This window comes from Microtus pennsylvanicus, chromosome 6 (assembly GCF_037038515.1).
Source record: "Microtus pennsylvanicus isolate mMicPen1 chromosome 6, mMicPen1.hap1, whole genome shotgun sequence".
In the NCBI taxonomy this organism is placed as follows: domain Eukaryota; kingdom Metazoa; phylum Chordata; class Mammalia; order Rodentia; family Cricetidae; genus Microtus; species Microtus pennsylvanicus.
Window position 1 is genome coordinate 126138937 of NC_134584.1, and position 25421 is coordinate 126164357.

Below are 25421 nucleotides of genomic sequence, written 5' to 3' on the forward strand. Positions count from 1 at the left end.
TGCAAGCACTCACTTCATCCCTTTTCCTCTCCCACAACCAGGTTGTGTTTTTTTAAAAATATTTATTTATTTATTATGTATACAACATTCTGTCTGTGTGTATGCCTGCAGTCCAGAAGAGGGCACCAGACCCCATTACAGATGGTTGTGAGCCACCATGTGGTTGCTGGGAATTGAACTCAGGACCTTTGGAAGAGCAGGCAATGCTCTTAACCTCTGAGCCATCTCTCTAGCCCCAGGTTGTGTTTTTTAAATGTATGTGCAGAGAAACCAGGGGCTCAGCTGACCAGCCACCCCATGAAGCTGGGGCTGGCGTTTTCTCTAATCAGCAAGCCCCAGCAGTCTCCGCTTGCTGCGGTTCCGGGTCTGCACCAGGCACCCACCCGACAGCTCCATTTTTGAGTCAGCCAGGAGATGCTGCCTTGTATTGGTGCCTAGTATTGCAACATTAGACCCGATAAAAACGCTACTCCCAACTGATTTCTTTTAGCTAGCAACGAGAGGGGTGGCAGTAGAGAGTGACAGCGGCGACCGTGCCCACACCACCACCCTTCTGTGGCAGTAGCAGCAAGCGAGAAATAGGATGACAGAGCAGAAGGTAGAAGGTTGTGGAGAGATGAAGGTGCTGCCTCTGGTCATTGCCAGAGTTCCAGGAAACACCCACACCTTACAGACAAGGATCCTGACACCCGAGACCCCAGAGCTGTAACACTGCATGAGGATGAGGGTCCCAAGGTCTGAGGTCCTCCCAGGGGTAATAAAAGGTGTTGCCGCCTCACTAGCGCTGGGCTGCTGGCAATCAGAAGTCAGAGCTATCTGGTTTGCAAGGCCTGAAACCCTAATCTCCAGTTCTTGGGACTTGGAACTAGAAGCCTCTGGATCAGTAAGCCCCAGCTAAGAAGCTGTCTGCACTTCAGGGCTTAGAGCTACCAACTCCACAGAAGCTATTCCTTGCCTAGTGGATTTCCATCTGAGCAAAAGAATGCCAGCCAGTTCATTAGCAATGGTGAGGCCCACACACCACACACTGGCTAGCGTTTGAAGGAAAGGCAATCTGGTCGAACACTGCACCCTTCCCTTATGAAACTTGGTCTGAGTAGTTGGTAGACAATACCAGAAGACGTCACTGGAGGACCTAACACAGCCTGGGAAAGCCCTCCGTCAGAACAGGAATTAGCCCTGAAGGTATGTGTGGGGGAAAGGTAGGGGGTAAGGATAGAGAAGTGCAGATACAGCAGAACCAAGGACCCAGACAAGACACATACAACAGAGCAGGAGAGCGGCTTTCTTATACCCAGCACACATTGTGATTTTCCTCATCCCTAAAACTACCTGTGAGCCTCAGCCGCCTGAGCCTTGGGTACACAGAACAGAAACCAGCTACTCAAATCCATGAAGTTGGCATGCGAGGCCTTGAACACGGGACAGTAGGTCGTCTTTGTAGCTGTGACAGTGGGTTCCGGATGACTTGAATGGAAACCAGTTTAACTTGTGGTACTGTGGATTAAAGGAGGAGTGGCAGGCACGCTAGGTTGGTGCTCTGCCACATTACTGGTTTTTAAATTAAATGTCTGCAACACAAACAGGCATGTGAAAAGTTCATTTCGGTTAAATGTGTTCATAATTATTAGTGAATTCTGCAATCTGAAGGTAATTCCATCAGACTCCACATCCAATCTCTTACATCAACCAACAGAGGGAGGGAGGTATTCACAGGGAAGTTGGGAGACGTGCTTAACGTTAGAGTCACTGACCTGGGTCACACTCAAGCTCTGCTGCAGTCACTCAGAATTGTCCGCAGTGACAAGGCAAAGGGTAGGCGGCCAGAGCTTCCCCACGCCTCTCATCCTGAGAACTCCTTAACGTGTAAGCCCAGCAGAAAGCATTTGAGGACAAATTAGGGAAAAACTGTTCATGAGAAAAAAAAAGTGACTAATTCTCATGATTAAAAAGCATGTATCCAGTATTTTTATTATTACTAAAAACCTACTTCTAACCACTGTTGGCCACTCATAGTCTTGTGGCTGTAAGTATTTACCCAGATATAACAAGGCAAGTATTTGTCCAGGTTGAAAGAAGAGTTACAGAGTGTCTAAGGAAAATGTTCTACAAAATCCTTTTTTTTTTTTCATGTTTTAAACAGTAAATACCACACACATATTCTGTTTGTGAAAGGAGAGTTCAGCGAGTACACAGTAACAAATTCCGGAACACCTGGGCCTGTGAGCTGGCTGTGAATAGAAGTGCACGCTGTGGGAGAGAGCTTGAGTTCTCAGAGCTCTGTGCAAGCTGTGCACGCCCATTTCCACCTTGTCTGACCGTCAGAGTCTGGAGATCGACAGGCCATAGTTGTCTGTCCAAACTCAGGATGTGATTGCTTGAAATTAAGATAGCTCCATGCCACCCTGACAGGTGGTCAGGATATGCAAGTGTAGTTTCTGCTCCTTCTTTGCAACTATGAGGTCACCTGGGGAAAGGTAGTTGTCAGCACCTTTACTACCTAGACAACAGAATGCTAATGATTGGATGTCTCAGAGTGATAAAGCCATTGGCTGTGTGAGTTATCCTTTGTATCATGTTAATAAAGTCCTTTGTTACCTGCTTCCCCCACCCCCATTTATGTTGGGTGTAAAAAATAAAAAAATAAAAAAAAATAAAAAATAAAAAAATAAAAAAAAAATAAAAAATAAACTGAAAAAATAAACGAGGATTTCAGTCACTGGAATGCCCTCCCAACACTTTGTTTTCTGTCTTATTATTTTTATGCATCTTCATATTCTTTACTTACATTTCTTCAATTCCCACGCCCCTACCCTGGCAAGAGGTATTTTTGTCGAGGCCAGTCCTCTACAATATATGTATATACAATATCTACTATGCTTTAAGCTGTTCACTCACAGGAGTCAAAGTATGCATGTATGCACACAGATCATATATGAACACACAATCTAATATATCTTTTTTAAAAAAATATTTATGGATTGACAGCTCACAGTCTGTCTTCACGACCACATCTGGAATCGGTGTTCCCACAGTAATCAGTATTAATGTTTATTATTTTCTATAAATTCATATCTAAGAATATGCTTTTAAAAAAAAAAGCCTTACATATGAGTACAAAACACCACTGTGTGAGTCTCCACATTTTCCACACAATTCGTAAAAAACCCAGACACTCATTCCAAGTGTTCAGCATAGAAACGAAGGAGGCAGCTTCTGTCTTTACTGCTGATTTTTTGGTTTCTTTGCTTTTACTTTTTTCTTTTGTCCTTTCTTCTTTTTTGTGAGAACTGCCTTTTCTCCAATAAATGCATTTTTGGAACATCCTGCATTTTTGGAAGAAAAAGTAACTTTTTGCTTAGGTTTACTGGCATTCTTCAAGCTTGGGTTTGAACTTGGTTGTTTTAGTTTTTCTTTATTAACAGAACGCATGACTCTCAATTTTCTTCCCATTAGCTCAGAATTATTTAACTTCAAAGCAAGATGAACAGCATCTGTATTCTGTAAGAACAAAAATAATAATAAAAAAACATTAATTTCCACCAGAAACTCCTATGTAACGAGATCGGTAAAGTCTGAGTTCTACTCTGTGGTTTCCCAGCCCTGTGTGAGCCCCCGCTGCTCATGTCACACTCAGGTCACCTCCCCAAACGCTAACAGCCACAACCACGGGCTCACTTCTGTCATCATAGGTTTCTTTAAAACAGAAAACAGCTCAGAAGCCAACTTTCTGTAAAATTTCTGTTGTAAGTGGAAGACATAAAACTCTCCTATAGTCCCTAAGATGTGGGACTAGAGGCTCTAGAACGTTCTGTGAGTCCAAACTCCTATTCCAGCACAGAATGACTAATACTATTTTGAATGCTGAGATGCTGAAAGAACTCTACAGACTTCTCAAAGAGGTGAGTTACATCTAGACAGAGTAACAAGATCAGTGCAGTAGAGCAACACAGACCTCACACACAAGACTTCTAACATCTCCCAGGGATACTTGCCAAGAGTCAGAGAGCCTGGGCACTGGACGGATGTCTGACTCAGTAGTTAAGAGTACAGACTGCTCTTAAGGAGAATTGGAGTTCAGTTCCTGGCACCCAAGCCAAGTGGCTCATGACCACCAGCTCATAGGGCACCCCCTATGCCTGGCATGGGTATCTATACTCACATACACATTAAAAATAGCAACAATAAATCCACATACTATCCAGCAGAGGTATCCTCTACTGCTTAGGAATGTCAGGAGACACTGACTAGTAGTCACTGAACTCAATGCAGGAACCTTGTGTTTGCTCCATCTTACAGAAGGTAAGGTTCCTCTAACACCCAGCATCTAGAGTATTATACAGTACTGCTAGCATGCACAAACAAGGATGCTTGGACAGCTGTAGCCATGGCATTCTGTTGTGGTGGTTATGAATTGAGCTTTCCTGAGTCAGAAGCTGGGAATTCGAATCACGACACAGCACTGACGACCTCCCCGGGGCACAGGCTTTCATTCCCAAGAGCAGCAGCGCTCTCTCTGGTCCCCGTACCTCAAAGAGCACATAGCCAAACCCTCTACCGACTCCTGTGAGTGGGTTTCTCAAGATCCGCACCGCCACAATGCTCCCACAGTCCAGAAAGTGTTTCTCCAAAGCAGCATCTTCAATTTCTACAAACAAATCCAAGCACAAATGAGGTGAACGTGTGGACTGTCCTTGTGTGATAACGCTTAGCGAAGCCCACGAGAACACAGCACTACACAGCCTGCCTCTAAAAGCTGTCCTAAGCAATCCTCACATTACTCGAGCTTTGTTTCTACGGTTCTGCTGTAAGGGAAGGGAACACAAAGCCGCACGAGCACCAGGGAGGAGCTCTTTCTAAATTTTCCCCAGAGGCAGCTAAAGTTGGCCTTCGTTTTCCAGTCTTCCTGCCTGGCCTCAACTAGATGGGATTAAAGACACTCACTATGCCACCATTTCCTTTTGTTCTCAACTACTGTACTTGTTACTGCTCTCAGGCATGTAGGTGAGCCCCTGGCCACGGAACTACATCCCGCTCCTTTCCCTATCATGTAGTAACAACAATACTTTTGTTAAAGCACACTTACTGTAAGGAAGGTTCCCCACAAACACCGATCTCTTGTCCCTCTGAAACAGCGATGAACAGAAACAGTCAGTACACTAGAAAACAGGAGCTAGCCCACCCCGCCCACTGCCGCATCCCCTCCACAGGCTGAGGGTCTCCACTCCCTGATTTGATCATACCCTGCCCTCGTCTGTTCCTATGTTCCTGCTGCATAGTATGTGAGCACCAGGAGAGACCTGATCACAGCAGCACTCACAGGCAGTGCTTAGGGAAGGCCTGCGAGAGGCCAATCAGCAACCACATCAGGCAGTGGTTCTCAACCTGTGGGTCGTGACCCCTTAGGTAGTCAAATGATCCTTCACAGGGATGACTAAAACCATCAGCAAACAGATATTTATGATACATAACAGTAGCAAAATTACAGTTATGAAGTAGCAATGAAGATAATCTATGGTTGAGGGTCACCACAGCATGAGGAACTGCATTAAAAGCCGCAGCATTAGGAAGGAGACTTAGAGCTTAAGGGCTACATGATCTCCACTGCAACGTCTCATCCGGCTATAATAGCTTAAGATACAAAAACAAACTTGTGGGTTGTATGCAGTTAAATTTATTTATTTATTTATTTTATATGCAATATTCTATCTGTGTGTATGCTAGAAGAGGGCACCAGACCCCATTACAGATGGTTGTGAGCCATGATGTGGTTGCTGGAAATTGAACTCAGGACCTTCGGAAGAGCAGGCAATGCTCTTAACCTCTGAGCCATCTCTCCAGCCCTGCAGTTAAATTTATTAATAGATATGGCCCAAGCACCACAGCTTGCTGACCCTCTGTGGTCCAGCTAGAGGTTTGACTCTGACTGTTGCTCTCTCTCATCTAAGAGAAGCACACTTCTGCAGGCTAACTCTACAGTTCTCTTATTGTCTGAAGATGCAGCTGCCATGTGCAGTCTGGTCACATTGCTCCAGCACTGAAATGTTGAATGCTCCTGAACCCACACTGGACAAGACCCAGACATTGCATGAAGTGAGGCAAAGCAGGGTTTCATAGTCTGCCTGCCAACCTATCTACCCTGCAGCTCTCTTAGCTACCGTACACCCACTGACCACACAAAGCTCTTGCCATACACACCCCTGATGTGGGGAGTCCTTCTATATATGTGCTGCTGTTATTAGTTAATGAATAAACAAACTGCTTTGAGCCTGTAGCAGGGCAAGACAGAGCTAGGTGGGGAAAACAAAATTGAATGCTGGGAGAAAGAAGGCAGAGTCAGAGAGAAGCCAAGTAGCTGCCAGAAGGGAAAGAGGTGAGCTGCCAGCTGGAACCTTGCTGGTGGGTCATGAGCCTCGTGGTAAAATATAAAATAATAAAAATGGGTTAACCAAAGATATAAGAGCTAGCTAGCAATATGCTTAAGTGGCCAAGCAGTGATTTAAATACAGTTTCTGTGTGATTAATTCAGTTCTGGGTAGCCGGGAGCAAACAAGCGGCCTCCCATAACACCTCACAGATATTGCCACTGTGCTTTGAGAATACTTTCCTGCCCAGGTAAATCTTTCAAGACTCATTGAATCTGTTCTCCTGCAAACGGTTCTTGTCCTTTCCTGTCGACCTGTCCCAGGGGCACCACTCTGAGTGGACAAAGTCCCCTGTGCAGATGACAGCACTTACCATAAAACAGAGCCACAGCCTGGCCCTCTGCGTCTCCAGCAACATACCAAGCACACAGAGTCTTCAGACTGCTCCTTACCTCTAACAAATAACAACTCTGCTTTTGGTTTCTGAGACGGGGTCTCATTGTACAGCCCAGCACTGCCCAAAACATGTGCTGCTCTTGCCTCTGCCTCCCCAGCTCCGACATAGGCATGAGCAAGCAGCCTAAATGAGTAACAACTTTCCTGACTTTAGTCTCTGGTGACCTCTTACTTTCTCTAAAGAGCTGGTCATGGGAGAGTATCTTCAAATGGAAAGTGGCCTATTTGTGAAGATAATGTTCACCTGAGTCCTGTGACCCCCTGGACACCAACACCGTGTCCCTAAAGAACAAAGGTTCCTTTCTCCCATTCTCCCCCTGCTCCCTCCATTGGTCCACCTTTTCACAAGGCTCATGTGAAGATCTTTTTGTTGTTTCCTTTCCCACTTCTTTGGGACAGTCTCACACTGTCATGCCAGGAGAGCCTGTAATTCCTGTCACCCTCCTGATGCAGGAATGACAGGCATGAGCTACCATATCTAGCTGTCTTGTTAAGATCCTTAAACAAATCACATTCTACTTACAGAGGTGGTTTCAGATGCGAGATCAACTCGAATACGAAATCCTTCTGCAATCTCGGCCCCGTTTCTAATATAAAGACAAGTGAGGGTGGCTGTTGAAAATCAGCACTTAGCTATGGGGCGTCTGCCGTAAGGAAGCCCATGTAAAGCCCTCTCGGGAAGAGGCCAGCACCGCCCGGTCCCCCTGTCCCCAGCAGGGTCACCTCTGCAGCGCCTTTGCAGCAGCGTTCTCTTCCTTGAACACTACATACGCGTTGATGCTTTTCTGGTCAGGGTGAAATTTACGTCTGCAGAGAGAACAGAAGGAAAAACAGATCATGTAAAACTTGCTAACCTCAAACTCAGGAGAAAAATCTAGTTTTGTTTTCTATAACCAATACATGATAAAATTTGCAGACTGGAAGTTCCACATTTTCAAGAAAAGATCCAGTAGTTTGAAAAGGAACAGAGATATATAAAGATAGCAAAAGGAGCAACGAGCCCACATCATCTCAGGAGTCATCACTGTGAGGGAACGGTGAGAACAGGACTCCCACAAGTGTCAGCATCCTGGCTCCAACTCCGAACCTAGAAAAACTCTTCCTTTTCACTGTAGGATACACACCTAGGAAGTGCACATCGACAAACAGCTCAGCGCAGAAGCAAAAGCCCTAACAGCCACCACCCACCCAGCAACCCAGCCATCCTGCTGATGGGCACCACCATCCCGACTTCCACACGATTGCTTCTCTCTCTCACGATACAGCCCTATCTACTGCTATCCATTACACTTCACTTGTCCATTCAAACAAATCTGTTGGACCTGCATTATTTCCAACAGCCTGAATTTGCTGTTGTGAGAAAACAGTCTGACGTGCGCCTCTGTCTTCTGTACCTGGTAAACTTGCTACTGGGTCTAAAGGTTTGATCTGGCCCAGACACGGCCCCTATGGCAGGACCACAGTAAGTGTCTAGGCTATTCTTTCTAAGCAAGACATGTAAGAGCTGCTCATCACTTTTGTGTGTGCGTGTGCTTACACATACGTGCATGCATGTGTGGAGGCCAGAGTCAACCTCATCTGTCACCCCTCCAGTGCTGTCTGCCATTTTTGTGTGTATTTTTAAAACACGTGTTTAGTTGTAGGTAGGGGAGCACAAACACTCAGGTGGAGGCAGGGACAACTCACAGGAGTCAATCCTTCCCTTCCACTATGTGGGTTCCAGGGACTGAACCGAGGTCACTGACCTTGGAAGCGGGCACTTTTCCTTGCTGAGCCATCTTGCAGGTACTACCTACATTTTGAGACAGGGTTTCTCATGCCTAGGTCTCACCACACAGGCTAGACTGCATGGTCATTGTCTTAATCTCCAGCACAGGAATTACAAGTGTGCCAACCACTATGCCCGGCTTTTTTTACAAGGGATCAAGCTTAAGTCCTCATGCTTGCAAGACAACCACTTAACTGAGCCATTTCCCCAGGCTGGCTTTTCACCTTTAGTGATTATGGCTGCTGCTCAAGACCTACACTTGCAAAGGGTAATATAATATGGATGCGATTCAGTAGAAAATAGCTACTAATGATAGTGGTAAGACAGACGAGGGCTGAGGAGATGGCTCAGTGGCTAAGAACACTTGTTGCTCTTGAAGGGGACCTGGGTCAATTCCCAGCACTCACAAGGCAGCTCACAACCATCTGCAACTCTAGTTCCGGAGATCTGTCATCCTTTCTGGTCTCCTCTGACACCACACACACAGTGCACATATACACATGCAAGCAAAACAATCAAATATATAAAAAATAAAAATAAATAAATCTTAGACAAAACAGTAAAATAGACTTAGTAATGATCACTGGTCCTTGCCTAAAGATGCCAGCCTGCTGCTGAGGTCATCAAAGGCAAAAACACGAATGAGAACTGTTGGGAAGATACCCCAGTGAGCAGGGCCAGGCATGAACACAGCGTGCTGCAGCACACTGAGTCTTTTCTTTATTGTTGTTGAAAAAAATTATTTTTCAAGCTAGGTATGGAGGCACACACCTTTAATCCCAGCACTCAAGAAGCAGAGGCAGGAGGATCTCTGTGGGTTCGAAGCCAGCCTGGTCTACAGAGCAAGTTCCAAGACAGCCAGGACTTATACATCCTCCCCACCCATCCAACTCCATGCCTTCTCTCTCTCTCTCTCTCTCTCTCTCTCTCTCTCTCTCTCTCTCTCTCTCTCTCTCTCTCTCTCTCTCTGGAAAACAAACAGGCAAATAAAAAAAATAGATAAGTAAAGCAAAACAGAAAAAAGAAAGAAAGCACGAGAGATGTGTAGAAACTATAATATATAAGCAAAAAACCAGTAAGGTAAAAAATGCCCAAACAAAATAGAGACAAAAAAATCTTAAAAATGCCACTGAGTTTGTTTTGTGTTAGTCACAGGCTCTCACTTAAATGTGGTATATCCAGTGAGACACCATTGGAAAAAAACAATTTTTCCTTTGTGACCAGCTGACCATAGACAGCTTCTGGGTTAGAGACGGGGCGCATGCCCGTTCTCCACCTCGGCACTGTCATGGTTTCTGTGACTTCCTATGCACAATCTGATACCTTCCTATTGAGGAAAACAGCTATGCTTTACTAGACCCAAAACACTGCCCAGCACTAACCTAGACCTTTCACCTGGCGTGGGTGTTGTTTTCTGACTTCATGATGAAGAAACTGAGGTCTGAGAAGTGTTGATGGTGGTCAAAAGGCTGACAAGCTATAGGACAGACAGACAGTCAGTGCTCTCCAGCACCTAACTCGCCCTACAGGACACAGCTGCCAACAAAGCCAACGCTGACCCCAGCAACACAGAACAGAAAGATCTTTGTCCCATGAATACGAGCGGCAAGCAGGTGGGTCTACTTCAGTGGACTTTTACATCAGACTAAAGGGGACTATGAACCGCTCATGGCAGGTAATCTCTCCACTACAGCACAGAAGCCATAAACACCATCTCTCCTGTCCTTAGCAGCTAATCCACAGCATCACAACTGGTGGAACCCAGAGAGCAAGAGTCTTGGAGGAAAGCACCTGGACACTAAGGCCAGGCTCCTCTCTCCAAAGAGAGACAATACCCGCATGGTTCAGTCTCACTGATGCTGCAAGGGGACCATCTATGGGTGTACTCAGATCTGAGCTGGCATCCACAGAAGACGGAACCTGGACATGAGCCCCAGAGAACATCTACACTGACAACAGGCTAGAGGAGAGTGTGCAAGCCCACCTGGATTCCCCTCAGGTGAAGGAAAAGGTGAAGATGCTGCGGGGAGGAACAGTCAGCCTGCCACTGGGGCAGAGCCAAGACTCCAGGGCTAGAAGAGGAAAGGGAACCTCCTGTCAGCAACACGGTACATTAAGACCCATCAAAGGCAAAAGGCCAAGTCTAGCCTAAAAGATGGCTCGGTGGGAAAAGATGCCGGCCACCAAGACTGACAGGCTGAGTTTGGTCCTCCAGTACCACTTGGTGGTAGAGAGCAGCTCCCACACGCACACTGCACATGCACGCCCATACACACACATTACAAATAAACATTACAGCGGGGGAGCCTGGGGACACAGCACAGCCTGGCGCCCTCATTCCCACTACACTACAGCTCACTAACAATGGCAGCCCTCCACACTGGATCCTCAATAAGATGTGAAATTTCTTATCCTTTTGATCCTTTAAAAGACACCAAAGCTTTTGCATGCAGAATATGTAACTCTCCCCCACGCCGTCCATCTCTCTCTCCCTCAGAAACGAGGGAAAAAAGACAGCAGTAAACAGGTGAAGTTTTCCAGTACTTGACCAAACAGTAAAAACCCAGTAAGCACATAAAAAGATGTTTGCTATCTTACAAAAGCATAGCAAGGAGTCTTCAGAAAGGCTGACCCTAGTGTCCTGCGGCTGCGGAGGACATGGACATGTGGTGTTCTCACCGAGTGCTGGTGGAATGAAAACCATGCAAGACGGGCAGTAGGGGGCCACCTTTTAGGAAGCTAAAACACACTGACTGTACGGCACAGACATTCTCCCTCAGGGACTTTGGAGATATTACCTGTCCACAAATGGTTTTAGTCCTTTATGCATGAAAGGTAAAATCTGGAATCACTGGATGCTAAAGGGCTAGTGAATGACCAAATTTAATGCTCACTTTCCACACGAGGAAACAGTATTGACAAAGAACAGATCACTGATGTACATAGCACAGATCTCAAAACCCTGCTGAGGAAAGTCAGACCAGGACGGAATGGGCTGGAGTGTGCTCAGAGGTAGTGTGAGTGCTTAGCACAAACCAGGCCCCACGTGCCACCCCAGAATCAAGGGGGAGGAGCATCATAAAGTGTGGGGTCTGCTCACAAACACACTAGCACACGTAGCTCAGAACGTAGGCGAGAGAGCACTGCCTACAGCAGAGGCAGACGCACCGCACAGGCACACCAGCAGACTGGGCTAAGGAGGCATTCAGGATGCAGACTGTGGCAATGCTTTCGCCAGGCTCAAATGTCACAGTCCTAAAAGTGGCCAGATGTGTGGTGCTCCCCTATATGCTCAGCACCCATAAACAAAGGCAGAAGAATCAGGAGTTCCATGCCTACTGAGTTACATAGCAAGACACTGTCTTAAAAACGTAAGGTCTGGCTGGGCCCGGTAGTGCATACCTTTAATTTCAGCACTTGGGAGGCACAGATAGGCAGATCTCTGTAAGCTCAAAGTCAGTCAGTCAGCCAGGGCTACATAATGAGACCTCGTCTCAAAAAACCAAACCAAACCATTCCTTCACTCCACTTATTTATGACCACAAGATGAAAACAAACAAACTAGCCACGAGCAGGTATACTGAAATAAATCAGGGTAGACCTTATAGAACACTAGGATAGTCTAAAAAAAGAAAGTAATCTAATTATAAACTTACTTTATTGCAGCCAATTTTTTGGTTAGTGTTCCCTCTGCTGGCATCTTTTAAGAAGAAAAAAGAAACATTACAAATTTGATTTTGGAGTATTTTTCAAACTGGTTAACACTTTTATTCCTCCCCTTTCTCAGGGCTGGAGACTGCACTCAGGACTTCATACATGTCAACATGTGGTCTACCTCTGCTACACCTCCAGCCACGTAAGTTACATTTTAGTAAAAGCCAAACTGTGTAGCTAACCACATGCAGCTCAAAACACCTTAGGGAAACTGAATCAGAGACAATCATGCTAATGCGTGTGAGCCAGGAGCTGCGGCACACTCTACAGTCCTGTAATCCCGGCTCTGAGACAAGAAGATGAGGAATACAGCTACCCTCCTGAGCTGCACAGGGATACAGGAAGCCCTATCTCAGACAGAAGGGAGAAGAGACAAGGAATTCCCAGACAGCCTCACAGTCCACAGCTACTCACAGACGACACAGCACAAGCACAGACACTGGGTGCCCGGACTGCAGGATGACTCCAACACAGCGAAGAGTCACGAGAAACAGGATGAAAACAGTTTTATAAAGCAAATGGGGGGGGGGGGACACGACAGCATTTATAAATTAAACCTTCCTCTCCGCTCTCTGTATTTAAAACGTCTGAACTGGTTAGGAGGAAATGTAATTTCCTTCGCATCTAAGAGATTATATATCCACCGGGCCCCCAAAATATTTTGGAGTCTTTGTTTTAGACAGGGCCTTTGTAGCCCAGGCAAGCCGTGGACTCAGTGTGTATTGAGGATGATCTTGGTCCTGGGAACACAGTCCCTGAGACCCACGAGCACATAATACCAGCAGCACAGCAATAAGCAAAGTGACAAGGGAGCAGCTCAACAGAACAAGTGGCTTCAGCTCAGGGCAGTAAGTGGTGCACTGAGACGAGGCTGAAGAACCCACAGGGTGACCACGCATGCGGCAGACCATGGGGTGCTGTATCAACAAAGGAAGATTGAAGGGAGAGCCACAGCATGGTCAGCTGTTCTAACATGAGGAAATAGAATCGGTAAGATGGCTGCAGAGATGGCTCGGCAGTAAAGAACACTCACTACTTTTCCAGAGGACCCAGGCTGGTCTCCCAACACAAGCATGAGCCCTGGATCCCAGTTACTGCCAGGGGATCTGCTGCCCTCTTTTGGCCTCTACGAGCACTGCATGCATATAACTGAAGGTAAAACACCAACCCGCCCATACACATAAATCTTAAAAAAAGAGATTCCCAATAAAAATAAAAAATTTAAAAAGAAGCAACGAGTAGAGATAGGCCAGGAGAAAAGAAAGGAATGACTCAACGATGGAAAAACCCCAGGAGCTGTGGAACACTACAACTGTGTATTGCTCTCATTGGCTTATGAAAGCTGAACAAGGCCAGGAAAAACAAACAGGTGGCAGGAACAAACTGAGAATATGGGAGAAGGTGGAGTTAGAGAGAGCTCCCGCCAGCTGCTGAGGGAACAAGAGATGCTAGAGGACAGGAAAAGCCACAAGCTTTGTGGCACTATACTGATTAAAAGAAATGGGTTAATTTAAATGTAAGAGTTAGCTAGTAATAAGCGTGAGCTATTGGCCAAGCATTTATAAATAATACTAAGTTTGCCGGGCGGTGGTGGAGCACGCCTTTAATCCCAGCACTCGGGAGTCAGAGGCAGGCGGATCTCTGTGAATTGAGACCAGCCTGGTCGACAAGAGCTAGTTCCAGGACAGGCTCCAAAACCACAGAGAAACCCTGTCTCAAAAAACCAAAAAAAAAAAAAACCAAAACTAAGTTTCTGTGTGGTAATTTGGAAGTGGCTGCTGGGATGGGAAACTCTGCCTACATATGGCACTTCAAGGTGGGACTGGAATTCCACATAAGACCTAACAAAGCTCCAAAAACAATCTTAAACACACAGAAACAGAGCCTGGAGCGACGCCTTAGCCTTGTATTTCTCAAGGCCTGCTGCAGTAGAGAGACACAGCTCCTGGTAACTGCCAGCTCACCCTGAGCTAAGTCGCATGGCCGATTCCCACAGGCCCACACAGGCTGTGGTACAGAGAGGCCTCTCCCAGCTGTGCACTGCCTGGCTGGCTTAGGGTTTCTGCTCATGCAGACAGAAAAGGTTACAGAGTTACAGATACACAATAAGGACAGACTCAGACAAAAAGAGCCTCTAACCAATCTATTATGTGTTTATCAATGTGCATAGGCTTGGAAGGGAGAAGAAGAATATATACAGTCTTGGATTAAAAATATATTGTTTTGGGTGGTGGTAGCACATGCCTTTAATCCCAGCACTCAGGAGGAAGAGGCAAGCAAATCTCTGTGAGTTCGAGGCCAGCCTGATCTACAAGAGCTAGTTTCAGGACAGGCTCCAATGCTACGGAGAAACCCTGTCTTGAAAAACAAAAGCAAAGGGCCGGGCGGTGGTGGCGCACGCCTTTAATCCCAGCACTCGGGAGGCAGAGGCAGGCGGATCTCAGTGAGTTCGAGACCAGCCTGGTCTACAGAGCTAGTTCCAGGACAGGCTCCAAAACCACAGAGAAACCCTGTCTCGAAAAACCAAAAAAAAAAAAAAAAAAAAAAAGAAAGAAAAACAAAAGCAAAAACAAAGAAAAAGTTTTAAAATAAAGTCCTTAAATAGAAATAGAGTAATAAAAAATATAAACCATGTAAATATGGGAAATACACAAAGTCTGGATCTGTATGCTACTGTTTTGTCATTAGCTTTTTTGACTGTTAATGAGCAAATAACTGCTAAAAGAGATTTGATTATGAAAACTATATGAAAACCAGTCTATATATTTTTAAATTATCTTGACTTCAAAATTTAAGTCAAAAGATATGTTGTTTTTAAGGAGAGGTTATACTTTTGTTTGCACAGGGAAAGAAAGGTTATGGATTTGTTCCAGGTTTAAAAGAAAAAAAATCGGGTTTGACCAAGAAAGACTCCCTGAAAAATCTCCAATGGGAGCAGATGGCCCAGAGAGCCTCTGATACAGCTCCCAGATTCGACGTCCACGACAGCTTCAAGGCCACTAGCTGAGATGATCCAGCTACACAAAATACTACAATCAGCACTTGATCATAACCCTAAATTTTCTCAGTGTCCCTCAGTGCCCCCAAAAGAACAGAAAGTAGTTTGGAGAACAATGCCAACATCCCTCCAAAATGAATTATGGGTATTTGTCATTGTTTAGGGGGTTTGGTTACAAATTGTTATGGGTCATAGTCAGGAAAAAAGCTAAACAAAGGAGTTAAAATTAAAGATCTCTTTCTAAAGGAAAAGGGGGCTAGGATATAGAAAAGATGAGATAAAACAGTAGATTAATAAATCTACTTTAATGCAAAAAACAACTGTTAATCTCAAAGTATTTCACATTATTATAGATTTTAGTTTATTAATAGTAACTATTATTATTAATTTAGTTATTTGTGTTATGTTTCTACTCTTGTTTGGAATATTGTATTTATATAGCTCATTTAAAAATGTAATGTATAATTTAAAAAATACCAGTTAGTAGTTAGTCACTTATTACAATCAAATGTAGTCAGGTGTGCTTTCAAGGTCAAACATACATTTTCGATGAGACAGGTGGTCTTCAAACACTTCAAAGACCGAATATGGCATTTAAAATGTTCTAATAACCTAAGGCTTTCATGACAATGAGTCACCTCTGCTCCTAAAAGCACACATTTACTTCAAAGAAAGATGATGGGCACTGAAGAAATTCTGTATGACGTTCGTTTTGTTTCTGGCAAAACCTAGTCACATGGGCAAAGAAACTGCCCTTGCCTCAAGGCTATAACAGTCACTGTTGAAACAGGACCAGCGGGACACCAAAAAGGCGACTGCCAAACTTTGCCAAGACACAGTTGGAGAGTCCTTCAAAGTTCCCTGCTTCACAGGAAAGTCTGTCAGATATGCTAGGCCTGTAGGCCAAAGCTGGCTGCCCCACCATCTTCTGGGGTCTTTGACAGAATTGAAGATTAAATTGTCAGTTATAGTTTTTCTTAGTTATAATGAAAGATAAATTAGATATAAAACTTAAGACTCACCAAGATAAAATAGATAATAGAGTATTTTCTCTAATTTGCCAAATACAAATAAATAGATCGGATATTACTGTAATTCTTGCTTAATAACTGTTTTTTTTAATATTTATTTTATTTATTTATTATGTATACAATATTCTGTCTGTGAGTATGCCTGAAGGCCAGAAGAGGGCACCAGACCTCTTTACAGATGGTTGTGAGCCACCATGTGGTTGCCGGGAATTGAACTCAGGACCTTTGGAAGAGCAGGCAATGCTCTTAACCACTGAGCCATCTCTCCAGCCCAATAACTGTTTTTATTATATAGTTTTACTATGTTAAAGTTAAAACCTCCCTTAATTAGACGAAAACAGGGAAATGCAGTGGAACAACCCTTTTCTACACTATTGATATGTATTACTCTCAGTGGCTTATAAAAGCTGATTGGCCAATGCCAGGCGAAATGTATAGGTGGGGTAATCAAACTGAGAATACAGAGAGAAAGAAGGATGGAGTCAGAGAGAGACTCCAGGCAGCTGCCAAAAGAGCAAGAGATGCTATAGGAGAGGGAAAGCCACAAGCCATGTGGCAATACATAGATTAATAGAAATAGGTTAATTTAAATGTAAGAGGTAGCTAGTAATAAGCCTGAGCTATTGGCCAAGTATTCATACATAATGCTAAGTCTCTGTGTGGTAATTTGGAAGCAGCTGCTAAGATGGGAAAACTCTAACTATACTCATGTGAAAAGCAAACAGAGTAAGTAACAGGCCAGGTGGTTCAAAGAAGTTAAAGGCAATGCCACATCTTGGAGGCTAAAAACAGGCATCCCATAACTAGAGTGTGGGCCAAGACACCCCAGTTAGTGGGTCAGATAAGACCTCCATATTGGGAAATGGAGCTCAGAAGAGCAGATAAAATAGGTGATAATAACTGTGGGGGAAAAAAACACATCAACAGAAATGATGAAGACTGTCAAAATCTTAGACAATGTCTACTTTATTATTTTTTTTCATTTTTTTTAGAGACAAGGTTTCCCTGTGTAGCTTTGACTGTCCTGGAACTAACTCTGTAGACCAGGCTGGCCTCAAACTCACAGAGATCTGCTTAACTCTGCCTCCCAAATGCTGGGATTAAAGATGGGCACTCTGCTCGTGAAAATGTATACTTTTAAAGAAGCCAGTTTTTTCCCACGGGACACTTGGCATCCTTCAGGGATGCCTTTGTTGGATGGGGCAAGACTGCAGGCATTTAAAGATCATCCCAGGCAGCAGCAACAAAACTACCCAGCCCACACCTAACAGTGTGGAGACTGAGAAACTACAGATGCTAGACAAGCCTCCCACCGCTGATCTACGCTTTTAGCCCTGAGAAGCCCTGAGAGAATCATGTAAGAAAGAAGGTAAACACTACCTGTGCATGCTAACTACACTGGAAATATTAAAATACACATTACTGGTTGTGATGACTTACAGTTTTAATTTCAGCACTTTCTAGACCAGCCTGGTCTATGTAGTTAGAGTTCCAGGACAGTAGGGAGGAAGCAAACAGAAACTATACTGTGTATTTCATCCTGAGAACGCTAGCATAATTGGTTGAGAATGAGTAGATACCAATGCCTTCTACAAGTGCCTACGCATTGCCTAGAACAGTCACACTCATCTACCGCACACTATTTTGGATTAATTTTTTTGTAAGTCTGTGAAGATATGTCTTTGCCAAGGTGCCTTCTGATTGGATTAATAAGAAATGACTGGCCGATAGCTAGGCAGAAAGATGTCAGGCAGGACGGCCAAATTGAGAGGACTCTGGGAAGAAGGATGGAGTTGCCAGAAGATGCATAGAGAGGCAAGATGACTATGCTGGGCTGAAAAAAAGGTACCACCATGTGGCAGAGAATAAATTAAAAATATGGGGTAAGTTGTCAGGGTGGATAGTAACAAGACTTAACTACTGGTCAAGCATTTATGATTAATAGGAAGTCACATGGCTATCGGAAAGTTGGTGGTCCCGACAAAAATCTCTGTTTACACGACACAAATCAGGCTAGCTGCAGTTTGAAGGACACTGCCTGGTGAGGAGCAACCTTTCTGTCTACTTTACTGACAGCAGAGACAATCATCTGAATGTAGCAGACACTGGGCACCATGAGGCCATCAGTTTTGATTTACAGATAAAGCGCAGTGACATGCATTTTTCAGGGGGAGAAGACACTTACCACAGAACGAAATCGTACGGATTCTATCTGTCCATACTCTTTAAAGAATGACTTCAGCTTCTAAAATAAACAATAAACACATACATGTTAGTTAATACCTTGAACATCTGTGTTCACTGCTACACTTTAAGAACATTCCAGAACCAACTATAGTAGTCTACGTCTCTTATCCCAGCACTAGAAACACAAAGTGGAAGCGAGATTAGTGTTCACATCCGGCATCTAAAATCCAAAGAGCACATCAGAAAAGCAGGTGACTACTCAGCGGGATGGACAAGAAGAGTTTACAGAAACTTGGGGAGAAGAACACAACTGAGGTTGACATTAGCATCTACTCACGGCCGGTGCTAGCTGTAGGCTCCAATGCTTAGTCTGTGAGACACTTAAACTGAGGTTGACATTAGCATCTACTCACGGCCGGTGCTAGCTGTAGGCTCCAATGCTTAGTCTGTGAGACACTTAAACTGAGGTTGACATTAGCATCTACTCACGGCCGGTGCTAGCTGTAGGCTCCAATGCTTAGTCTGTGAGACACTTAAACTGAGGTCAGACTTGTGTCTTGCACACATTCTCGGATCTTTTTACACTGGCTAACCCAAACTGCCTTTTAATGACGCCAACCCACAGGGAAATCTGCCAACTGTTTACTTCAGAACACTACTTCAAGAGAATCTCAGTCTCAAGAACATACATTTTTAAGGGGTAGGACAATAATCTCTATAATAATTCTAACTTAAACCGTAGGAATATTTTTGCAGAGTACCTTTCCTTTGAGTTCTTATGACATAAAGGGGAGATCATAACCAACAGCAAAATGTATATAGGAGGCTAAGGCAGAATGCCTGATCTCAAGGCTGGACCAGGGTACACAGGGTGACTCAGGGAGACTCGTACCCAACTGACAAAAAACGACTGGGCAGGTGTCTCACCCTAGCACTTTGGGGGTGGAGGCAGAAGGACTGCCATGAGTTAGAAGCCAGAGTGAAGACATAAAGACATCTTATCTCACAAACAGAAAGGAGGACTGGGGAAATGGCTCAGTGGTTAAGAGCCCTTGCTACTCTTACAGGGGACCTGGGTTTGACTCCCAGCACCCAAATGGCAGCTCACAATCAAGTTACTCCACCTTCCGGGGGATCTGATTATTACTTCTTTGACCACCACAGGCACATATTAGTACACATACATACACAAAATATTCATACACATGAAACAAATCTGAAAAGATTTTTTTAAAAGATAGTACATGATATCTTTATGAATCAAACACTAGGGGACAGAATAAAAGTCAGTGTTTCCTAGGCTGCTTTTAAGGAAGGAGACTATAAACCCATCCTTCCAAAGGTGAGCAGGATTTGGGCCTGAGGATTGCTCAGGCAGTGACGACCAACCACATGTTCATAGAAGGCAAAGGTACGGCTTCAGTGAAGCCTGCAGCACGAAAGGCACCTGGGTGCTCACTCTTCCACACAGCAGGCATCACTGAGCCTGTGCTGTGTCAGGTGTCCTCTCCTATGCTCCACACAGAGTAGTGAAGAGAACGATCCAGTTTACATCCTAGTGGCGTTAACAGAAAGGAAGCAGAAGAGAAAAAAGCCAGGAAAAGCTACTGCTGCTTCAAACATGAATTAGACCACACACATACACAAACACACAGCCCAGATTGTGTCTGTGACTCTAGGATCAAGGAGGTGTCGGAGCTAGTTCCAGGACAGGCTCCAAAACCACAGAGAAACCCTGTCTCGAAAAACCAAAAAAAAAAAAAAAAAAAAAAAGGAGGTGTCGGCACCATAACCATCTATGGTGTGGTGAGCAGGAAGCACAGCGAAGCTACGGCAGCAAGTTATCAATGATTAGCTCAATAAAAAAGCAACCTCAGCCGACAACTCCCCTAGGTTTAAACTGCCCCTCCCGCTCACCTTCTTATTACACGTGACAGGCAAGTTGCCGACAAACACAGTCCTCTCGTTTTTCAACCGCTCTTCTTCAGGGTTGAGTGGGATTTTTCTTCTTTGGTCTCCATCGTGGCTGAGGTTCACACCAAGTGTTTCTCCACCTGCTGCTTTACCACGAGACTGAGACCTTCTCCTTTCCTGCCCCTGATCCTGATGAAGCTCTTCTTCTAGGTCAGCACTTGCTAGGGCACTCTCCCTAGTTTTTAAGGAACAACCAAAGAAAAGAGTCAAAAACAAAACAACATACCAAAAACAACAGCAGCTGACAAAGCCAGTCCTGCAACCACATGGTGGCTCATAAGCACCTGTAATGAGAACTGGTGCCCTCTTCTGGCCAGCAGGCACACATGCAGACAGAGCACTGTATACATAATAAATAATTTTTTAAAAATATTTATTTATTTATTATGTATACAATATTCTGTCTGTGTGTATGTCTGCAGGCCAGAAGAGGGCACCAGACCGCATTATAGATGGTTGTGAGCCACCATGTGGTTGCTGGGAATTGAACTCAGGACCTTTGGAAGAGCAGGCAATGCTCTTAACCTCTGATCCATCTCTCCAGCCCTAATAAATAAATCTTAAAAGAAAAGAAAAAGGAAGAAAGGGAAGGAAACCCCTGCCCTAACTCACCTCCCCAAAACAGCGAGAAACAATAACTGAAAAAGTAGTACTGGTGTAGCTATCTGGATACTAACTCAAATATTCTATAAAAAAAGTTTAAGCTAATGATGGAAATCTGGTTTCCACATGAAAAACCAAATTCATGTTTGATAGCCACCTGAAACACTGAAGACATAAAACACAGGGTTACAGTCATGGGGGTAAAGACCTACCAAGGATGGCCCAGAAATAACAAGAGGCAGAGATGGAAAGGAAAGACCTGAAAGGCTGTTCACTTTGGATAAACGGGGTCTTTGTATTTTTTAGCTATCTATACTATGAGACTTTATATAATGTATTTTTTTTAATTTGAGAACTATGCAATAAGAAAAAATTAAGATGAACATTAATTTTTCAAAACCGCCTGATGTAGTTAACCCAGTAAGGAGAACTTCACCAACCTGTTTGCCAGCCTCTCCTCTGCATCAGAGAGTTTCTTCACTTTCATCCTTTTGGCAGGGGTTGGCACAACTGGCCTTTTAATCTGGGATGTACTTTCTTCTTCATCATCAGGTTTTCTTTTCTTAGGGGTTTCCTTTCAAGAGTTTCAAGTCACACTTAATACGTCAAGCTCTTAAGAATTCTGGCCCTATGACTGTGTTGTGGCCTATGCCGCTATCAGGATGTGGAGGCGGTAGGAGCTATGCCAGGCCAACCAGGGCTACATAGCAAAGTCCTCGTCTCCAAATCCCTGAGCAACACTGTGCTCTTTCTAGATTGATACTACTTCCTCACTGGTTAAAGAGAAGCAGAGAATTCTTGACATTCATTAGTCGTGAACCCAGATTTGATGGGCTTGGTCACACACACACCTGTGATTCCACTTTTCACTGCAAAGTTGAGGCAGCAGTATGGCATCTGGGCTACAGTGTGTGCTAAAAGTCAATCTGGGCAACTACTGAGACCCTTTCTCAAACTAAAAAGTAATGTCAGATATGATGGAGCAGTCCTGCAATCTAAGCACAAGAAGCTGGAGGACGACCGTCCTCGGGTACATTACAGAATCTGAGGCCTAAACAGCTATAAGAGACCCTGTCAACCAATAAACAGGGCTGGGGATGAAAGGCTTGTCTTGCTCCAGGGGCGGACAGACAGCTAATGCTGTCTGTCAGGCGAGTTACCCTCTACACTAGCTCTAAGGGGACACTCAAGCCGCAGTCCGGGGACTCACCTGGGGCACAGGCACAAACACGGGTGCAGCCTGTGACTCCGCGGCGCTGAAGAGAGCTGCCAGCCGCCCCGTCGCGCCTTCGGAAAGTCTCTGGCCGCCCCACAGGCTGTCGGCGACCTGTCCCACCTGGTAGTTGGCGGCCGCGTCCCCCACGCCATCTTCAGGGCTCTGTCTGCAAACACAGGCACAGTCTCTTCCAGGCCGCGAGCCACTCGCCACCCCGCACCCACGCCAACACCGCGCTCCGCTCACCTCCGCTCCTGGCCCTTCTTCCTCTTGGGTGCCTTCCCTCCCAAAGCCATGCTGAGACCTGAGCTTCAGGAACGACCGTAGAGTTAGTCCGCACTTCCGGGCTCCGGCTAGTCCCGCGTTCTCACTGGTCCCCGTTCCGGCCGCCTCCGAGTTCCCGCTACTTCCGTTCTGGGGCCTTGCTTTTCCGCTCAGGACCATGCCCCTTCCTCTCCGATCGATTTGCGGCTGCGTAAGAGATCTACGCGGCTTAGTACTGAGGATCTGTGGACCTGAGGGTTTAGGAGGAGACTTTGTCCCGTTTACTTCAGCTAAGGAGTGCACTCAGTCTAAAGAGCAGCCGAGTCCTCGAGTGTGAATGAGAGCCAGCTGAAGCCAGGCATGATGGCTGATGTCTTCAATCCCAGCATGTGGGGGCCGAGGCAGCCGGATTGCTAGGAGTTCCAGGCTCGCCTAAACTGTACAGCTCCAGGGTAGCTTTGGCTACAGAGTGAGACCTCGTCTCAAACAAAACAAAACGCCCTGGTTAGGTTTGGTGTTCCACAGCTCACTGAGTTGAGGCTGCAGGTGTGTGTGTCGGCAGTCTGGGATCGGTGTGAAGGGCAATGAGTGCTCAGGCGGGGAGAAGGGTCTTGACGCTTTTTCTGAAATTTTACATTTCATTTTTTTTTTTTTTTTGGTTTTTCGAGACAGGGTTTCTCTGTGGTTTTTTGGAGCTTGTCCTGGAACTAGCTCTTGTAGACCAGGCTGGTCTCGAACTCACAGAGATCCGCCTGCCTCTGCCTCCCGAGTGCTGGGATTAAAGGCGTGTGCCACCACTGCCCGGCGAAATTTTACATTTCAAAGTAGACAAAAACAAGAAGTTGGGAGCACAGCTCTAACCGGTCACATCCCTGTACTGTTCCCATTTCAAAGCTGTCCAGCCATTCTTGCAATAAATACTTGGTACTTAAAATCTCTAATGGTGGCTCGTACTTGTAATCTCTGTGCTCCAGGGCTTTGGCCAGAGAATGGCCTTGAGTTTGAGGCCAGTCTGGGCAACGTGGTCTAAGCCCCTCTGGACTGCAATGAGACACCGTCTCAAGCTCTTCGCACCTATGCAAGCCGTCACAGTTGGCCCTATGTTCAGGGCTCCTGCTCCTTAACTTCCCCCCTTCAAGCACATTTTCTGACTTAGAGAAATGGTTATTTGGCAGCTGTGGGAATGAGAGGGGTAAATGGGTGAAGATGATCAAAATGTCTTATATACATGTACGAAATTGTAGGTCAATAAATCATAAGGTAACTACTTGCAGCAGGAACACAAATCCAAGTCCTGACCGTCTTTACCACGATTGTCCTGTGTCTTAGGGTTGTTAGCAGTCTCTTTAGACATAAAGGCTTGGAAAGGCACAAGGCTGCTTTTTCTAGTCAAAGCTCAGCTACCTGCCCTGGGGAAGCCACAAGCCCTTGGCCATCTCCTTGAGGGTAGACTGTGGGCGAATTGACACATGCACATCCTTACCAATTACTATACGGTGCACCCGGATGTGTGTGTATTACCCCTAGCCTGTTCCAGCTGATTCTCACAGGTCTCAAGTTTGTGTGCTGGGTGTGATGAAGTTCAGTAGGTGTCAGGCGTGGGGCTCCGTGCAGTGGAACCGCTTGATCAGGTACATGCTTCCTATCCTGATTTCTTGGGCTGTCTTCACACAAGCCACATTCCTGGTTTTATCAGCCACCAGCATTGTGTGCAGTTGGATAAATGAGTCCTGAAGAGGGAGAACAGGAGCCCTGCAGGACCTAGGTGAGACCACCCTTTGTAGGCCCTTCTTTCTTACTTGTTCAAGATAAACAGGCTGAGCTCTGGAGTTCCGGACTTTTCTGGGCCCGGATGTCAGCAGCATCTCATTGGTGCCAGTTGGCCACCTAGGCTTGCACTTTCTCATGCCTGCTGTAACCCGATGTCACCAAGGGTGGCCTGGGCACACCCGTTTACAGTCAGGCATCGTCCTGGCACTGTCACGTGGCTGTGAGAGAATGCCTGCTCATATGCCTTTCATGTCCCCATGCCACCACCTGGTGGCCTGAACATGCATGTTTGCATTCCTGCCACGTCTCTGCACCACGGTACAGTGGCCTGGGCTTGCCTGTTCACAAACACGCAGCAGCGTCTCAACATTGCAACACGCTGGCTTGGTTGCAGCTGTTTGCACACTTGTGCCCCACCACCAAATACGGTTCAGGACATGGTGCTGGTACAGGGTCCTGGACTCCATCTTCAGCACCAAGACTGATGATGTAACTGCTCCAAGTTATGGGTAGCAGAAGGTGTTGTCCTTTCTTTCTTTTTTGGTTTCTCGAGACAGGGTTTCTCTGTGTAACAGTCCTAGCTGTCCTGGAACTAGCTCTTATAGACCAGGCTAGCCTCGAACTCACAGAGATCCGCCTGCCTCTACCTCCTGAGTCCTGGGATTAAGGGCATGTGCCACCACTGCCCAGCAAGCAGGTTCTTTTATTGTAGATATGAAGATGAAAACATCCAGATGCATCTGGAAGAGTCCAGAGCAGAGAAAGTAGTAGATAAGATGGGGGTGCAACATGGTTATAAACATGAAAGAAAGACATGATCGCCATTCCTGGGACAGGCATGCAGAGCCATGTGTAGTTAAGGCGTGGTCCAGCAGTGGGGACTCACGCCTTTAATCCCGGCACTGTAATCCAGGCAGAGGCGCGTGGATCTCCGTAAATTCAAGGCCAACCTGGTCAACCTGGTCTACAAGAGTGAGTTTCAGGGCAGCCACAGCAGTTACACGGAGAAACCCTGTCTTGAGAAACTGAAGAAAAAGTTACAGGCAGAACATAGTCCTATCTTTGGGAAAGAGGG

General features: G+C 45.5%; 1 protein-coding gene across 1 annotated transcript; it reads right to left on the minus strand.

Moving 5' to 3' along the window:
* Nucleotides 1-3038: 3038 nt before the first annotated feature.
* Rbm34 (RNA binding motif protein 34) lies at nucleotides 3039-22694 on the minus strand. Its single transcript, XM_075977714.1, has 11 exons — nucleotides 22559-22694; nucleotides 22307-22478; nucleotides 21537-21670; nucleotides 20437-20668; nucleotides 18518-18577; nucleotides 12246-12289; nucleotides 7545-7628; nucleotides 7345-7408; nucleotides 5087-5126; nucleotides 4530-4648; nucleotides 3039-3501 (listed from the first exon to the last, which is right to left on the minus strand). Exons 1-11 carry the CDS (start codon nucleotides 22606-22608, stop codon nucleotides 3223-3225), a joined length of 1278 nt encoding a protein of 425 aa, XP_075833829.1. The 5' UTR covers nucleotides 22609-22694; the 3' UTR covers nucleotides 3039-3222.
* Between the last annotated feature and the right edge of the window lie 2727 nt (nucleotides 22695-25421).